At 44.0% G+C, this 17,897-nt stretch overlaps 1 protein-coding gene across 8 annotated transcripts in view; it reads right to left on the reverse strand.

Moving 5' to 3' along the window:
• FAM13C (family with sequence similarity 13 member C) overlaps window positions 1-17,897 on the reverse strand; it is a 103,178-nt gene that overhangs the window by 49,012 nt on the left and 36,269 nt on the right. For 7 of the 8 annotated variants that reach the window (XR_008320310.1, XM_053312769.1, XM_053312773.1 and 4 more), the window contains 2 exons: window positions 14,525-14,588; window positions 611-761 (listed from right to left, as the gene is read on the reverse strand). Coding sequence is in view for 7 of the 8 variants with exons in the window: in XM_053312769.1 (XP_053168744.1) it covers window positions 611-761; window positions 14,525-14,588 (215 nt within the window). In the remaining variant the exon portion in view is untranslated. The remainder of the gene's footprint in view (window positions 1-610; window positions 762-14,524; window positions 14,589-17,897) is intronic. The other variant, XM_053312771.1, reaches the window with a different exon arrangement.

Genomic DNA, 17,897 nt, shown 5'->3' on the forward strand with positions numbered 1-17,897 from the left:
ACAAGCTCCGGATTGACAGAAAAGAATCCCAAGCCTTGAATCCATTTATTTCCTACAACTGATTTTCCAGTGAACATGGAGGAGGAGAAGGGGGGCGAGAGAGGGATATATAATAATATGCTTGATAAACAAGGCAGTCATTCTTGATTTAAATTAACATGCAGTTTTTCAGACTCACTCTCTCCACTGAGGCAATAAATTAAAATCAATAGCCGTATAAAAGGAACACTAGCCTGGCAAAGGGCATAGTGAAGAAAGACAAAGCCTGAAAAATAACACATGAGCACAGTTCTAACTACAAAAAGTCATCAGAAACAAAACTGTTGAAACCTACAAGAATAACTGCATGTGAAAATGAAGGAATCAAGCCTTTTTAACAAATCGTCCTCCCCCAAAGCAATTAATATGTATGTGGATCTTGATAGAGCAGAACAGCTTCTTACATTTTCTTCATTGTCGTCCAAGTTTCCACAGCCCTTGTGCACCGAAAGTATACTTTCATCCAGCTCTCTTTTGGAGAAGACTGCAAATTTACAAGGTCAAGTTGCAAGCCACTGAGCTGCCTTGGCAATGAGAAATGAGGACATGCCATTAATGAAGACCCTCTTACCTCCACAGCTGTCCCCATCAACTTGCACACTGTTTTGGATTGACGAAGTGACTGGATCTTTTGAAGCTGGCAGCTGAGGAGTTTCTTCCTGGGTTGGCAAAAACGCAGAGCAGAGGTCAGTTTCAAGGGCTTGCAGCTTCAACAAAGAATTCTGCAGGCAAAAACAGAACATTGGGCTAGATATAGAGTGAGAAAAATACAGAGATTAATCCACAGTTCCTTGAGGCCATTAGCAGTGTCTGCAGAAAAGGATGCTCTTGCTCACAGCTCACGAGAGGTGCATTAAGAGCTCAGACACGCCACTCGGCTTACGCATCTTCACATCCTCCATTTAACTAACTGATCTGGATTATTTATGACACAGAGGAAGGATAATATCATCAGCAAAAGAGTATTTGTTCTAGAAAGCCAATCTGAGAAGCCGGCAGCTTTGTTCTTGGGTCTCAGAGCAAAATGCTAGGTAGGAATTTCATTGGCTGTGCCAATAAGCAGGACCTGCTGGCATTATGCCCCTCCCAGTTTACCATTCAGGAAAAAAGAGAATGAAATCCCTCTTCACAGCATATTGAGCAATATACTGAAGCAAGCAAAGGGTGAAAGTCTCAGTCCTACTCAAAATTATTATTATTATTTAACTTCCTTTTTGTTGGCTTTGGTAAGGAAAGGTTTCATGTGTGGAGGTTATTGCGGGTATGCAAAGGGCATCCTTTTCATTTCCCAACAAGTGCCAGGCAAAATTAACAGATCTTTGTCACTCACTGCAAACAAATCAATGAGGGCAAGGCTGTTTATCTCTCAGTGGCTCCTCCAGCTACGGCTTCACGCTTGATCCATTTCTCATTTCTGCCTTGAATACAGAGTGTAATATTCCACCCACACAATCTGACACTAAAATCTTGCCACAATGTAAATGTTCACACAGGATTAAAAACCACCTGACCGGGGTGGGGGGAACGAGTGCATCTGCATGCCCTCCATGTTCAATGTACATGTTTCCCTACAAGACAGCACAGAAGGCAGTGGAACTCCATAATGTCTACAGATACAAGAATCCAAGACAAATTAATAAGGCATTATCTGGCAGGGAGCCTGCAACTGCTAAGGCCTTTAAGGCCTGGCACAAATTAGCATTGCTCCAAAAATGTCTGTCCACCTCCAAGTTCAAATTTGATTTTAAACTAGGGATAAGCAATTAGCGGCGGCGGGGGGGGGGGGGGAATCAATCAGATCTCTCTTACAAGCAAAGGATATGCTCCATTCACTAACTGTAGCTCTTTCCTATAAGAACTATACACAAATCCAAGGTTTGCCTTGGATTTAAACCCAGGACCTCTCGCGGCCTAAGCCAGAACCACATCCTAGACCAGTGTTACTTAGAATTCTGATAGCTGACACACACATTTTTCTTAATAAAAAACTGAAGGCACATTTAAAAAGGCTTACTTTCAGAACGTGCAAGAGTAAGACCTGCCTCACTGGAGTTTGCTTTCTGATTTTCAGCATGAGTCATTGTTCTGGGAGTGCCTCTTCTCAGAGCAGATAATTCCACTGTGTGTCTACATCTGGATTGGCTGAGTCAACAAGCTTCGTGGCTGAATGTGGACTCAAGCTCAGGTCTCCCCAGTCCTATGCAGAGCCATGGCAGAAATCCCTCCCTTCCCAGCTGAGGCTGATGGAAGAAGGCCCAGACAGAACAGCAATTCATGGAGAGGCACAACAGGAAGCTTTGTATGCAAGAGGGAACTTCAGGCTCCCAGGAGACTTCACATCACATAGGTGTCCCCCAACTGATACATACTCACACTATTCTAGACCAATAAGCCAGGTTGGTTAAACATAGGAAAGAAACATTCTTCCTAATAGGTCCAGTCCACCAAATGCTGCTGCACATCCTTCATTCAGAGAACCTGCACTGCAGTCATACTTATTGCACTGTCCAATAGCAAAAAAAGGAGAGAGAGAAGGTCAGAAGGACCAAGATAACCAAATAGCAAAGGCATTTCAGTGACACCTTTGTCAGGGGCGACAATTGCACAGAATTGCAATTCTATGACCAAATGGTGCTTTCAAAGCATTAGGTCAGTGATCTTCATTACTGTTAAGCGGGGGCCACTCTGGTGAAAAGACTTTCAACATGGCAGCTATTTCCCACTGCCCTTCACTCAGTAGGAAATAGTGTGAATGCTTTTCCTTTTAAGAGAAACAAAGCCTTGCTGAGCGCCAACACCATCTTGGAAGGTGTGCACTAGGAAGTGTAGCCTTTCCCAGCACTTTCCCCAAAGAGCTCTGTGGGGAAAGTGCTGGGAAAGGCCACACTGCCTTTGTTTCCCTTAAAGAGAACGGCTGTGTGGTGAGGACGTCATTTCCCACTGTGTGATGGGAATGTCATCTCCATCCAGGGCCTGAGGGGTTGTGAGAGTACTCAGCTTTGGCTGAAGTTCCACACAGACCGAATCAACCATTTGTCAGGAAGCTGCGCTTAGGGCCGAGGGGAGCTGCCCTGGCTACTAGGCCTTGCTATGGAGAACACTGCATCAGGTATCTTTCACTGGGAGAAAGAGACATATCCAGTCCCTTATCCCACCGTCTGGCAGCACTACTGAGGATATTTTGATGTCTAAGAAAACGCAAATGGCACCCTTCCACTCCCAGCTCTTGTGGTCCAGCTCATTTTAGCAAAATTGGTACAGGAAAACCTAGCTGATTCTGTCCAGGCCCATCCACCTCCCGCTCCACCTCTTTTAATGGCATCTAAAATCAGTCCCCTCATCTTCCTTCAAAGCAGAGCTACCTCCAAGTACTTCTCACCATAGCTTGTTCATGAGGTGAAATACTGGCTGCATTTATAAACTGCCTTGAAGTTTACCATTTTAAATATTAAAGGAACAAAACAAAAAATTATGAGAGATACAACCGAGTTGTCTCAGACCACCATTCAGCACTGAACGGGGTGAATTCCCTGACCTTCTTCTCAGGTCACACAGATTTTCAAATAGCCCCTGGAAAGGTGGGGGAGGGGGCTGCCCCCACAGTCCTCCAGCGCAAGTGCGGCCTGTCATGTTCTGCCTGAGCGGAAGCTCTGCCTTCCCATTGTGGCAGCCTGTTGCACAGGAGCCTTTTGAGCCTCCAGACCCTGGACAACCACCATCCCGTGGGATCAGCCACTGGCTCCCCTTGTAACAGGAAATGGATAAGAAGCTTCCCATCTGAGTCTCAAGGTCTTCTTGGTCCTGGTGTGCGGTGTCCATTTTCCTCCATCAGGAGGAAAATGCACTCTTTAATTTAGAAACCATTCATTTATCTTTGTTCCATCCATATATATTTGTCCTATAATTAACCACCAACCCTCATTTGAACCACATTACAAAACCACTCAAGCAAGACTGAGGTGTTAAAAATGGTCACCGCTGTTAGAAATACTGATGCTGTAATATACCCTTTTTAAAACATTCATGAGCTTTAAATATATTTTTCCCATCTGGTGAAAGTAGGAGGCCAGCAGATTGTCAGATACTCCTGAACATTTCTGAAATAAAAATAAGAAAAAATAGATTGACTTTTTTTTTAAAGGACCTTGTTAATTACTTGGCATGACCTACAGATAATTATGGGCAGTTAAGACAGAAATCTTCTGTTTTATTTTTATCAACAGTATATTTAAGGGGACTCTAATAAAGTGTTATCAGAAGGTGGGAGAAACATGTTCTGAAGGATAACCTTGCAAAAGACGAGGAATTTCTGCCCTCTCTTCCCCCTCTCTTCTGTTCTGCAACAACTTCACACAGAAAGAGACCCATGACAGGAGGAAGCTGGGAGGTGCTTAGTATCTTAGACCCAGGGCAGATGTTACTGTAGACAGCCAATCCCAATATATTATTATTATTATTTACATTTTATATCCCGCTTTTTCTCCAAAGAGCCCAGAGCGGTGTACTACATACTTAGGTTTCTCCTCACAACAACCCTGTGAAGTAGGTTAGGCTGAGAGAGGAGTGACTGGCCCAGAGTCACCCAGCAAGTCTCATGGCTGCATGCGGATATGAACTCGGGTCTCCCCAGTCCTAGTCCAGCACTCTAACCACTACACCACGCTGGTTCTCATGGTGTATATATAACTGCTCATGCAAGTGGTCCGCTCTTATGAGCACTGCAATATATGCACACAGTGGAGCCACTCAGAAAACTGCAACTACTATTACAATTAGAAGAACTAAAGATGGTTTAATAGTACATTTTTATAACCCCCATAACAAAGTGCTCTTTTTTGTGTGAACAAAAAGCAAGCCACATTACAACCAATGGCAACACGTGGCCTTAAACGTGTAGTTTTGCCCTGCAAGTGTGGATTTTAAAAATGAAACAGCAGCCATAGAAGAGGAGGAATCAGGATCAAGACCACACTGCACAGAGAACGGATATTTAACCCTTGCCCCTCAAACCTCTGTCCTGACAAAAATGCTTGCTTCCTCAAAGCTGCTATTAGCTTGGAGAGGGAAGCTCCCATTAACACCCATAAGAGTTTCCCTCCCAAGGCTAATAGTAGCTTTGCAGGGGATGGAAGCAAGAATTAGAAGCTCATTGCAAAGGAAAAGTGTTAAATACCCTTCCCTGTGCACCATGGCAGAGACACACGCAGGGTGTGCGAGCCAGCTCAGTTCGAGCTGGGCTCGAGGTCGAACCAGCTTGGCTCAACGGGTTCAGGGTCGAAGTGGAGCAGCCCTGGCCAGTCTGAGTTAGAATCAAACTGGGAGCAGTTTGAACCAAGCCAGTTCAGATCTATACTGGTAAAGGAGAATCCCAAGAGGATTCCCCATTTACCAGTACAAGGGCAGGGGAGCTGTCCTAAGTATGGAGGGGGCAGGAGGGGAGTACATCTGTACTCACAAGTACAAGCCGCAGCTAGTGCGGCTTCCCTCACACCTGCCGGCCTCCCTCTGAGTAGCCCAGGCTGGCAGAGGCCTGGTTTGGGTCTTCTCTGGCCTGGTTTGGGCCTCTGCACACAGGGCTGCTGCCAGACTACTTTGTGCCCTAGGCAAGGCTAAGTACTTGCATCCCCCCCAAAAAAATTTCAACTTCAATTTTCAAAAACAGATGTTTTGTAGAAAAAATTAAAAGCACAAAACTTGAAACTGCTAAATTTATTTTAAATTGCAAGAATAGGTAATACATCAACTTTTGATTATCTTTCTCAAATACAAAAGAAAATATTTTGGCACATAAATCATTTTGAACTAGAAGGGCACTTGGTAGAGCGCATGCCTCCTCCAAAGGCAACACAACCCTCAACACCACATCAAAACCTCACTTTGCGTGCCTTTTCCTTTGCAAATTTTCTCACCAATTCAATCAGATCAAGTGCTGATGCCTGTTCATGTTCAATTGATATCATTGCCAAGCCAATTAGTCTATTTTGCAACATTGTTGAGCATATGTAAGTTTTTATAAGTTTGAGCTTTGAGAAACTACGTTCACCACTTGCCACTGATACTGGGAATGTGAAAAGGATCCTTAGAGCAACAGAAACATGAGGTACATTATCCAGGAGTTTTTGTTGTAGTATGAAGAGAAGTACTCCTTGTGGCTGCATAGACTTTGGAAGCCTTCGAGCCATTGCTATAAGTTCACAACACAGATCTTCAGCATCAATAGCTTTGTTTCCATTATCCATCAATAATTTTTCCAAATCCTTGCAGGCCTTAAGTACATTTTCAGTAGATTTTTTCTTTATAATTTATAAATTAAGTTTAACAGTATTGTTAGTGTTGAAAACAATGAACTGGTTTTTTCCTCTTATTTCTACTCATTATTCTGGTTTCTCACACTCTTAACACATTGACACTCTACACTCTGCACCCCTCTGAGGTCTGCGCCCTAGGCGGCTGCCTAGTTGGTCTAATGGTAGCACCAGCCCTGTCTGCACACACACAGGGACCATTTTAGTGACATCCACACATGCACAGAGGCCATTTGCATGACCATGCAAACTGTGTGGTCATGCAAATGGCTTCTGCGCATGTGTGGAGGTCACTAAAATGGCCCTGCACATGCACAGGGGCCAGAACCAGGCCAGAGAAGACACCAACTGGGTTTCCTGGGCTACTCAGGGGGAGGCCTACGAGGGTAGGTGGGGAGCCGCTGCCACTACTGCAGCCCCCACCCCACACCCCACTTCTGTGGTCGCCACCACAGCTGCAGCTTGTGCTTATTCCCGCCCTATATACCCTCCCCGGTATTGTATATATAGCTCTGAGTTGGTCAAACAGGTTCAATCTGAACTCAAACCAGGTTTGGCTCAACCAAACCAAAACTGAACTGAGCCGGGCCAAAATCAAACTCAACCAGCAAAACCGGTTTTGTGCACATCCCTAACACACACAGAGAGCCAAATCACACATTCATCTTAACATATAGCATATGACCCTGAAAGGTCTATATCTTATTGTATTCCAGATGGCAGGAGCACTCACAGACGGTTGGGGTTTTTTTTTAGTAATGAGCATAGTTACCACAATCTTTCTTGTATCCCTAGTTCAGACGTTAATAATTCAGCACCAAAACTCTGATTTACAAGGAAGATCCAAGACTGGCTCTCACAGTGTTTTCTTTTTTAGCCTACTTTCCAGTAGGCTTATGAGATCACCTGGCATTCCGTCCGTGTGTGTGTGTCCAGCATCAACGTTGCAATGCCTAGACCAACAGGAACTAAATTGGGTACAGTTGTAAGGACACATAGGGACACCTCAGTGGCATAGTTTGTGATGATGTCATCCACCCCAATTCAAGATGGCAGACACATGAACGTTTGAGGTGCAAGTGGGCTAACTTGTGAACTACCTAACTGATTTGGACCAAATTTAGTCCAGTTATAGGGATAGCGAAAGGAAAGTAGGCAGATTAGTTCTTACTAGAACAACTTGTTTCATGAAATGTAGCCCTGAAGACTGCCAATGTGATTGGAGCAGCAATGCCAGGGAGGAGGTGTTGAACCTTCCCTCCATCCCCCTCCCCATGTCATTTTTTTACAATCAAAATTGCCCCATCCAATTTCTGTTTGCTCCATGAGAGAGTGACAATACCAAGAGCTGGCTTTTAGAAGATTTAGATTTACAAGAGTGGACCTGCAACGGAATGATGCAGCAGTAAAGTAAAGTGTGCCGTCGAGTTGGTGTCGATTCCTGGCGGCCACAGAGCCCTGTGTTTGTCTTTGGTAGAATACAGGAGAGGTTTGCCATTGCCTCCTCCCACACAGACTGAGATGATGCCTTTCAGCATCTTCCTTTATCACTGATGCCCGATATAGGTGTTTCCCATGGTGAACTATTAGGTGGCGGATGCAGCAGTATATCCCTGGTATGTATTTGAGCCTATGACTGAGCATGATGAATCACAAACTTTAGCAACAAAGACAGGAGTGCCTGCTCTAACTTGGGCCTTACTTCATATGCAACTTTTTTTTCTGTTTTCCAGGTGGTTTTTGTGGTGGTGGGGCTCGTGCTCAGTCCCAGCTCCTTTTCAGGCTCCTTCCCCCTCAGAAACACAGAGCTGTGAAAGGGCTAGTGAGAAAACAAAAGTGTTTCACACACCTTTCCCCCTGAGAAGCTGAAGGGCTTGTGATTGTCTTGAGGAAGTTTACTTCAAGCTATAAATTTTCCACTCTTTTTATTCAAGCCCTCCTCCCATAACTCGCCACTGAGTTCCATTACCTCCTACTGCCTGCTTCTCTGTTAACTGTCGGAGCTCACAAACATTCCATCCCATTGACTAAGACAGGAGCAGTTTGGATGGGTTTTGGCCCCCTTTGTTTTTTTTTTCAGGTTTTTTGAACACTGACATATCTGCGGGTCACCCCAAATCTGCCAGTACCTCTCACTTGCCCACAGACACTCCAGTTCTCCATCTCTAAGGATCCCACATTTCAGCACTTTTGGAAATAGTATACAGATAGCATGCTCTATCTCAAATGCTCAGGGACATACATACATTTATCTAATTCATTCTTACAACCCACTCTGCTAGCTATGTTGTTCATATGCCCATTAAACATATAATGTTACCCAGAACAAGAGGTAGCAGTGACCAATTCAATACCATCCTAAAAGTCCATGGAGGAGCTAGAATTTAAATCCACACTATCGCAAAGTTCACTTGAGCATTTTCCACACAGGGCTTTTAGCTCACATCTCTTCCAGAATGGAGGGTGTGGATTCACACATTGGCCAGATTTACCACGAAGTCCCTGCAAGCTATCGGGGAGCACTTCACATACGATTCGGGTTTTTCACTGTGCATTGGAGTGTAGCCTGATTTATATCCAGCGTGGTGTAGTGGTTAGAGTGCTGGACTAGGACCGGGGAGACCCAAGTTCAAATCCCCATTCAGCCATGAAACTAGCTGGGTGACTCTGGGCCAGTCACTTCTCTCTCAGCCTAACCTACTTCACAGGGTTGTTGTGAAAGAGAAACTCAAGTATGTAGTACACCGCTCTGGGCTCCTTGGAGGAAGAGCGGGCTATAAATGTAAAAATAATAATAAAAATAATAATATCCAGGGTAAAAAGAAAATCCGCTTTTTGCATCAGTTTGGGGGGGCAATTTCAAACTCGCAGTAAAACCTCACAGTAAACTTGCGGTAAAGCCTGCTGTGTGAAAAGCACCCAGATCCATGCTGCCTCTTTTAAATTCACACTTGACACAGCAGTCTTTTGAAAGACCTCAGGAACCATTTAACCTAAAGTAATAATAAAATGCTTTTAATAAAGCTAAAGGACACTGAAATAAATATCTAGGGGAACGCCATTTCTTACACTAGCCTAGACATAAAGGCTTTAGCATCCTTTCAAAAGAAGCACCAATTCAAAAGAAGGGAGTAGAATTAGAGTGTATTTAAGTGTCACTGAGCTGGGGGGCGGGCGGGGGGACAAATAAAAGAGAACACATCCTTGCCTATTTCTACTTATCCAGAAAAAAAATTATGTGTTTTCAGAATGTGATAAACAAGGGAACTGTCAACATCTGCTAAGGTGGAAGAAAAACGAAAAAGCACTGTCATTTTCAGTTAGCCATTTGCTTTGTGTCAGGAGCAACTCAACAGAGTGATAAAGCACAGACCCACGTTTGTCTTCTTATGGGCCGCAGCCGAACCAGCTATGTAAAATTCATTTTGGGGGTGCATGGCATGCTGATCATAGGTGCTTTTCCTAATTTACTAGTAGAAATGCCCATCATCGTGATAAATGAGAAGGAAAGGCCTGTATACCGTAAGAACCTTTGGAAGATGAAATCGATCTGTACACAAAACACACAGAGATACAGTGGGCCAGTTCAGATTTAATGCGGATTCTGGATTTGCACAATGCTGGTGTGCGTTCTCCTTTCTCCTGCCCATGCAAGAGTACACTACTTTTTGTTCTGGTTAAGAACAAGCCAAGGTCATTCATTTTGTCAAAACCAAGCTATCCTAGTCTATTAGGGCAGCGTTTCAAAACAAATTAGGATCTGAACCTGAGATTGATCAGATTCGCCTGCAGGCAGGGAAGGGGGAATGCATGCTATCAAGCAGGGGCGTAGCTAGGGGAGAGGGGGCCTGTGTTCACCCCTCTCCTCGGTGGCCCCTCAGAATGAGGGAGATAATGAAGAAAATAGGGAGGGGTGGAGCTAGGAAGCCCTCAGGAGCTGGGGGGCCCAGGTTCTTTGAGCCCATCTGCTCAATTATAGCTACACGCCTGCTATCAAGGCTCAGGGACATTGCACAAAGCCAGGATTTAATCCTGGCTCCACATAACATCCAAACTAGCCCACTAAAAGTCCTTATTTTGTCCCATAAAACTTAATGGAAGGCACTGAAAATCAAGTATGCAGCTATTTCCATAACCCCACCCTTATATCTGCATAGACCTCACCATGGTTCCTATGGCAGATTAACATAGTAGCAAATGTAGCATTTGCTATGGGCCCCGCGTTTTTGAGGGCCCCGCACACCCGGCTTCCAACTGGGAATTAAAGTTAAAACGCTCCCTTTTTTATTTGGTCCATGTTAGATAAAAAATCCCTTTTGGCTACATGTGCCTTTTAAGAGAAGGCCCAGCACAGCATTTGTCCAGTGGCCGTTGCTGGTACCTACCACATTTTTCTTTTTAGAGTGTGAGCCCTTTGGAGACAGAGAATCATCTATCTACTTTTTTCTATATAAACCACTTTGAGATTTTTGATTGAAAAACGGTATATAAATGTTCACTGTTGTAATAAGCGTGCGTTTGTGGCTTGGTCTCTCATACTCCAAAATATAGCGAATTAAAAAATTGAATTACTTTACTATTCAAGTAAATAATTTATGTTTTAATATTTATGTGCATTTTTTTAAAATTTAGGGCCCCTTTATAACATATGCTACAGGCCCCGCACTAGCATAATCTGGCCCTGCATGGTTCTGGTTCGTAACCATGGAGGAGCATCTGAGAGCCTGCTGGGACCTTGTGAACTCACTTTTATAGGCAGAAACCAAGTTTTTAGAACTCTCTTCAAGATCTTAAGAAATACGCACAACTCTGTGTGTGTGTGTGTGTGTGTGTGTGTGTGTGTGTGTGATTTAATTAGCCACCCGACCCTCTTGCCAGCAGTCCATATATTCAGGTTTTTAAACTGCCACCATTAAGAAGGCAACGTCCAACCCAACCTACTGCCATACCATGGCTTCTTATGAATATGAAGAATGTTTATATACTGCTTTTCAACAGACGTTCCCAAAGCACTTTACATCGATATAAATAAAGAAATACAATGGCTCCCTGACACCCTGACCGCAAAGGGCTCACAATCTTAAAAAGAAACATAAGACAGACACCAGCAACAGCCACTGGAGGGACGCTCTGCTCGGGATGGAGAGGGCCAGTTGCTCTCCACCTGCTAAATAGAGAGAATCACCACTTTAAAAAGTTGTCTCTTTCCTCAGTTAGCAGAGGAGTCTAACTCTTCATATGTGAGTCACCAAATCTTCAAGTTTTGCTAAAGTTCTCCTGGTGAGAATGTGCAAAGGAACTCATCTCAATTGTTTGTGCATTCCCCCTGCACATCTTGGGACAGCTGTCCGCAACTCAATGAGTTGCTGTCACCAGTCTGAGCCACAGCACATGTTTCTTCCGACGAGGTGACAGCTTATTTAGACTATAACATTGTTGGACTTAGACTACTGATCCCAGTCAATGGCAGCCTGAACAGAGTGGCTGATCTAAATAAGAAACCACCTAACCAGGAAGAGATGCAGCTGTATACGTAACTACAAGTGAGGGCCCTTGAAAGAAAAGACTGGAAAATCTTGTTAACCCACGTCAGAACCTATATTTCATCTGCGATGCCTCATCCTGCTCAAAAGCGTACAAAACAATATTGTGTGCAGAGGCGGTAGCATCAGGGCTAGGTATATTCTGCCATCACACCACACACAAGTACAGAAACTGGTTGTTGGGGTGCCCCCAACTTACCCGACATGACCCCGTGGCTTGGTCCACAGCAGGAGGGCAATTGGGGCCAAGGGGAGGAAGGAGCAGAGAGAGACAAGATCACTGCGGTCATCAGCAGAAGCTGGGTGAGTGGCATTGCCAGCTGGGAATGCCGCTCTACAGGGTCCCAGAAGACCAGGTGTAGAAGCACTGCTTGCACAAACACATGAATGCCGACACTGTCAAAAGCTATTTGAAGGTAGCAAAGGAGTCACTGGTGTAGAAGAAAGGCAGAGCTAACCGTTGGGTCTCCAGAGCAGAGGAAGGGAGCCACCCGGGGGGGGGGGGCACAAAGAGGGAAAAGGATGGCTACAATCTTCCACTCTCTCTGTTCTGAAGTTAAACAAGGGGACATCAGACAGGAGGTGGAAGGGAGACACTGGTACTAGATAGACAATGAAGCAGTCTATGGGCTAAACAAACACAACAACTCTGCTTAAAAGCAGAAGTGCTTCTTGGATTTAAAAGCAGCAATAGGGGCCACCTAATGGCACACCGGGGAAATGCTTGACTAACAAGCAGAAGGTTGCCAGTTCGAATCCCCGCTAGTACTATATCGGGCAGCAGTGATATAGGAAGATGCTGAAAGGCATCATCTCATACTGCGTGGGAGGAGGCAATGGTAAACCCCTCCTGTATCCTACCAAAAAAAAACCCCCACAGGGCTCTGTGGGTGCCAGGAGTCGAAATTGACATGACAGCACACTTTACTTTAACAGGGGCCTAATCCTGATTGGGACAGTTATGCACAGGAAGAGAGGGGAGCTTCCCTTTGAACCATTTTCCTGTTGAAAATCTCTCCCCTAAAGAGGTTCTTTGCAATAATTAAGAACTTGAGAAGAAAACCACTGCTTCAGTAGGGGAAATATTTCAGTGGCAAAAGAGCACAAACATTCACCATGGTCCTAATCAGGATCAGACTCCTGGTGACTGCTTTGGTTTAACAAGGGGAGTGTCTGCTTTTAGGCATGCTTCTTAACACCATATTTAGCCAAACATCTAGTTTGGCCCTATGGATCTCAGTTTTCTCTTACAATAAAAATAAAAATACACAAGCCTACAAATTTCCAACCCTTAAAGCCACAGATATGAATTTAAAACTGTGCAGGCAATGCTTGCAAAATCTAAATTTTGCTAGAGAAGGAGGCAGAGCAAGCCTTCCACTAATGACGTATCACGTTTCAGTGCCCTAGGATACCCTTGTACTCCTCTTCACAACTAGCACAAGCAGATACCAAAAAAAAAGCATATGTATGCAAAATGTTCGTAACCTACATTATTTATACAAGTTGGGCACTATTCATCCTTTCCTGACACAGAATTCAAGTTACTACAAAACTTTGGTTTTCTTCTTATTGTACACAGGGCTTACAAAAACATTTCACAGTGCCATAGGGACTCTTTTCATGTAGAACACAGGTTTTGCGGGGTGCTAATGAAGCAATGTGTATCCAGTGCACACCCTGCAATCCTCATGGCCCAAACCCCTTGGCCCATGTCTGTCCTCCACTCCAGTTGCATTACAAGCAGGGCAACTGTGGAATAAGATTCTCCCATGCTTAATCAGACCTGCTTTCCACGTTTCTCACAGTGCTGAATCTGGTACCCAGCATGCTCACTATGCAGATATGCCTTTAATCAACCAGCTTCATGGTGCAACTCATTCCCCCAGGACAACAATACAATGCCTATTATGATCTCTCCGATGCATATATTCACTCAATTATCTCCACTTGGCCAAAGGCTGCCCATTGTTTGACCAAGTGGGCAAGCTTATCATCATCAAAAGACTTCTGTTTTACTCTCCAGAGACCTGTTTTGATCCTATCTATTATTCTGCTAGTCATAAATGTTGATTCCCTTTTGTTCCAGATTCACCTCTTTTGTTCTTCTACCCTCACTGTTAATCAGTACATAACATATTCACATCTTCCTCTCAACATAACAAAGACTCCAGCACCCACCCACCCACCCACCCAAGGACCCTGAGAAAATGTTCAAAGTGACATTCGCTTCCAGGTTTCAAAGACATTTCTGTTTTCAAAACAAAACCAGAGCCAAAAGCAAGTTCCAATAGTTCATTAATTTGCAGGTCACAACGTAGGTATGGCAGCACATGATATGGATATGTATGACTGGCATGGTGCATAATTTCCCACATAACAATCAGGCCATCTCAACACTAATTTGCTGTCGTGTCTATTTGAAATTAGCTACAGAAGCGTGACCAAGAGCAGCAATGTTTATCTCCAGGTTTGTGCAAAGAGTGTCTCTATCCAACCGCATTCTTGTATGCAGGTTATTGTTTGATTCATCGAGGAACATAGATGTGTGGACCAGCACTGAATTTCTCTTTACTGGCTTAAATAAAGATGGCTGCAGCAGCCTACACTAAATGTCTAGAATTTTGATAGACTTACCTCAGTGAAGCTCTGCAGATGTTCATTAGCCTCTTTGGGTGAAATGAATGCACTCTGATCTGTCCTGCAAAATGCAAATGGAAAAAATATCACTCAGCTTTCCATCAGGTAAAAATTTCAGCAAGCCACACAGTTGCTTCTAAAATGAGATCCCATTGTACCGTATTATTAAAATGAATTTCAATGATACTCTATTTATTAAAATGAATTTACATATTTATTAAAATCAACCAATTTCAGTGTTTGCCTCGCTTATTTAAAAAACATCTAAAAGAGGAATGATGTTTGGAGGAAAAGTAATTTTATTATTTGAATCCTTATAATGCATTTATCATACAGATGTGTTCACAGAAATAGCCACAATTATTAATACTTCAATGAGCCAATGAAATCATTACACCATCAGATTAAAAGGACTGTGTAAAATAAAATGAATTGGAAGGACCAAGAAGCATGACTTGATAGGCCCTGATCCATAATAGCATGCATGGACTGGCTTAATTATAAGCATGACTAGCTGCATTTGCTTTATTGAAGAACTGTGTTTGTTTGGAGAAATTTTCTTGGACTTAGGTTGAAACAACAGTGAGCAGTATCCAGACTAACACTGCTCTTGCATTAGAACGTTGCCCACATATACCAATTTTTCCTGATCCCCCGTTTCCCTCTGTGCCAATGTATGTCTTGATGAATGTATTTTCAAGGGGCATCAAAAGTTAAGGTAGCTGAGGGGAAGAGGGATCAAGAAAAATGGCTGTGCACAGGCAACCTCCTAATGTGAGAGAAGCATTAGTCTGGATGCTGCTCAATATTTTCTCAAACTAATCTGAAGCGTTTAAAACAAAATTATCTGAATAAAAAGAATTAGGCCCAGATTCTGCAGACACCATTGAAGATGCATTAATTTTCATCAAGTCACGCAGTTTGGGAAGGAGAGCTGGTCTTGCAGTACTAAGCATGAACTGTCACCTTTATTAAAACAATCTACCCTGATTTGCATTTGGATGGGTGACTACATGTGAGCACAGTCTGCTGTAAAATGTTCCCTTTAGGGGATGGGAGTATAGCTCAATGATAAGAGTGTGTGCTTACGCACAGAAAACCCCAGGTTTACTCCCTGGCATCTTCAAGTAGGTCTAGAAGAGGAATTTTCAGCAATTTAGTCGAATTTTAATGAATATGTTTTTGGGGGGTGGGAAAGAGAGAGATAGAAGAAGGTGGTTCCACCCCCCTTCCCTCCCTTCCCCCTTGGTGGGTTGTATTTTATTATGTTAAAGTTATGCTTAAGGGATTCCCCCCCCTTTCCTTTCTTTTCCAGTTATATACACATATATAATTGTTATCCTTGATTATGTCATACACACTGCTGTAATCTTATTGAAATAAATAAAGGAAAAATAAATAAGTAGGGCTGGAAAAGACTCCTGTTGGAAACCCTGGAGAGCCACTGCCAGTCAGTGTAGACAATACTGAGCTAGATGGACCAAGGGTCTGACTTGGTTTAAGGCAGCTTCCTATATTCCTATGAGGACCAAATATTTATGTACTTATTTAGCAAATTTATTGACCGCCTGACTTCCTTAGACTCGAAGCAGTTTACATAAATTAAAACAACAGCAAAGACCAAAAAACAAAACAACCCTCACACACACACACACACACACACACACACACACACACTCTGCCAAGTACACAAATTCAGAAGTTGTATGGAATTCTGAATGAATTACATTAGGAAAAAAATGCCTAGACTTCATAGTCATGAGAAAAACCTGGTCATTTCCAGTGAACTACTGAATAAAAGAAGGCATCTGGATAGGGCAGCCAATAACCATGGGGTTTTTCACACAGGCTTTTAGCTCGCATCTCCTCCGGAATGGAGGGTGTGTGTTCACATATCAGCCAGATTTATCCGAAGTCTCCGCGAGCTATCAGGGAGCACTTCACACATGATTCGGGTTTTCCATTGTGCATGAGTGAAGTCCGATTTATATCCCGGGAGAAAATACTCCACTTTTTACATAGGTTTATTTGAGCAACTTTGAACTCGCAGTAGAGCCTCCTGTGTGAAACACACCCATGAGGAAGCAGGACTCCTTCCCTCAACATAGAACCTTGTCATGGCCTTCTGGTTGGCTGACCAGACTTCTTGGTCAGAAAGTGTTCCATTTAAAGTGGTCAATGGAGTCATGCACATCCTCAATTTGCCCAAATCTTATGAATTCCCCCCTTCAGTTATTCTAAGTCCCAGAGAAAGATGACAGGGGAATTAAGAAGCGCAAACACCTTGCAGGCAAGTATTGCCCAGTGGGCAGAGGGAAGGATCTGCACCCAGGGTTTTGGATTCATAACCCACTGCAGCTCTTTAGCCTGGGTCAGACGTTATGCTAAACTATCACTTAGTGCTACACAAACAAGCCTGAGGGAGATGCAGACTCACAACCTCCCCACTTTCCCCTCCTCTTTCTTGCATAAGAGGAGGGTGAAGGCCTTTGCTGTCACTTAACAACAAGCATGGTTTTGTGTTACGTAGAAACATGGGGGAACCATGATTTGTTAACTAACTAGACAGAGAGGCGATTCTCATGATCACCCAAAAGCGGGCTAAGGGAGCCTAGCCCACTTTTGGGCGATCGTGTGCTGCAATGGAAGCCATGTGGCTCCCGGCAGCTAGCCGCCCTAAATACCCCTCCCCTTAGCCAAGGTTAATGGAGCGAGCACTCCGTTAACCTCGTCTTTTTGCTCGTGTGTTGCCACACGAGGAGACCCCCGACTGGGAGGCTGCAAGCAGCCTCCTGAGCTCGGGGGTCTCTCCAGGATGCCCCACGTCCTCACGTGGGGCATCCTGGGACTTCCGGGGGCCGCACGACCCCTGATCCCCGCAACCCCCGCCGGTTCTGTGATGGTCCCGCAGCCAGTGCCCCCCCTCACCGGCTCCGCAACCCCCATTAAGGTGCTTTTCACTGATCGTGAGAATCGCCTCTTAGAATAAGCCAGGTTATCAAACCAGGATCAAACTATGGCTAAGATAATCATCTGAACTGGGTCACTGACTCTCAGACTCAGTTCCTCCATCTATAAAATGACAATAAGAGCAACCTACACACCCTTGGAGAAGGTGTCTCAGTTGCTCTCTTGTATGCAGAAAACACATACAAGAAAACTGCTTTGGTAACAAAAGCGTGCACTGTCAGATTTGTTACTGGTGTAAATCAGCAGCTCCTCTTCATCTGCACATAAAATTAAAAACAACAACTTCATACAGCTGTACAAAGGCAGTAAGAGAGAAGTCAAGAGGCCAACAAGATCTCCTGTATTCAGGCCAACTTGGACTCCACTATTTCTGCAAAGTCTATGGAGGAGGTGTCCAGCG

Source organism: Hemicordylus capensis, chromosome 3 (genome assembly GCF_027244095.1).
Source record: "Hemicordylus capensis ecotype Gifberg chromosome 3, rHemCap1.1.pri, whole genome shotgun sequence".
Taxonomy (NCBI): domain Eukaryota; kingdom Metazoa; phylum Chordata; class Lepidosauria; order Squamata; family Cordylidae; genus Hemicordylus; species Hemicordylus capensis.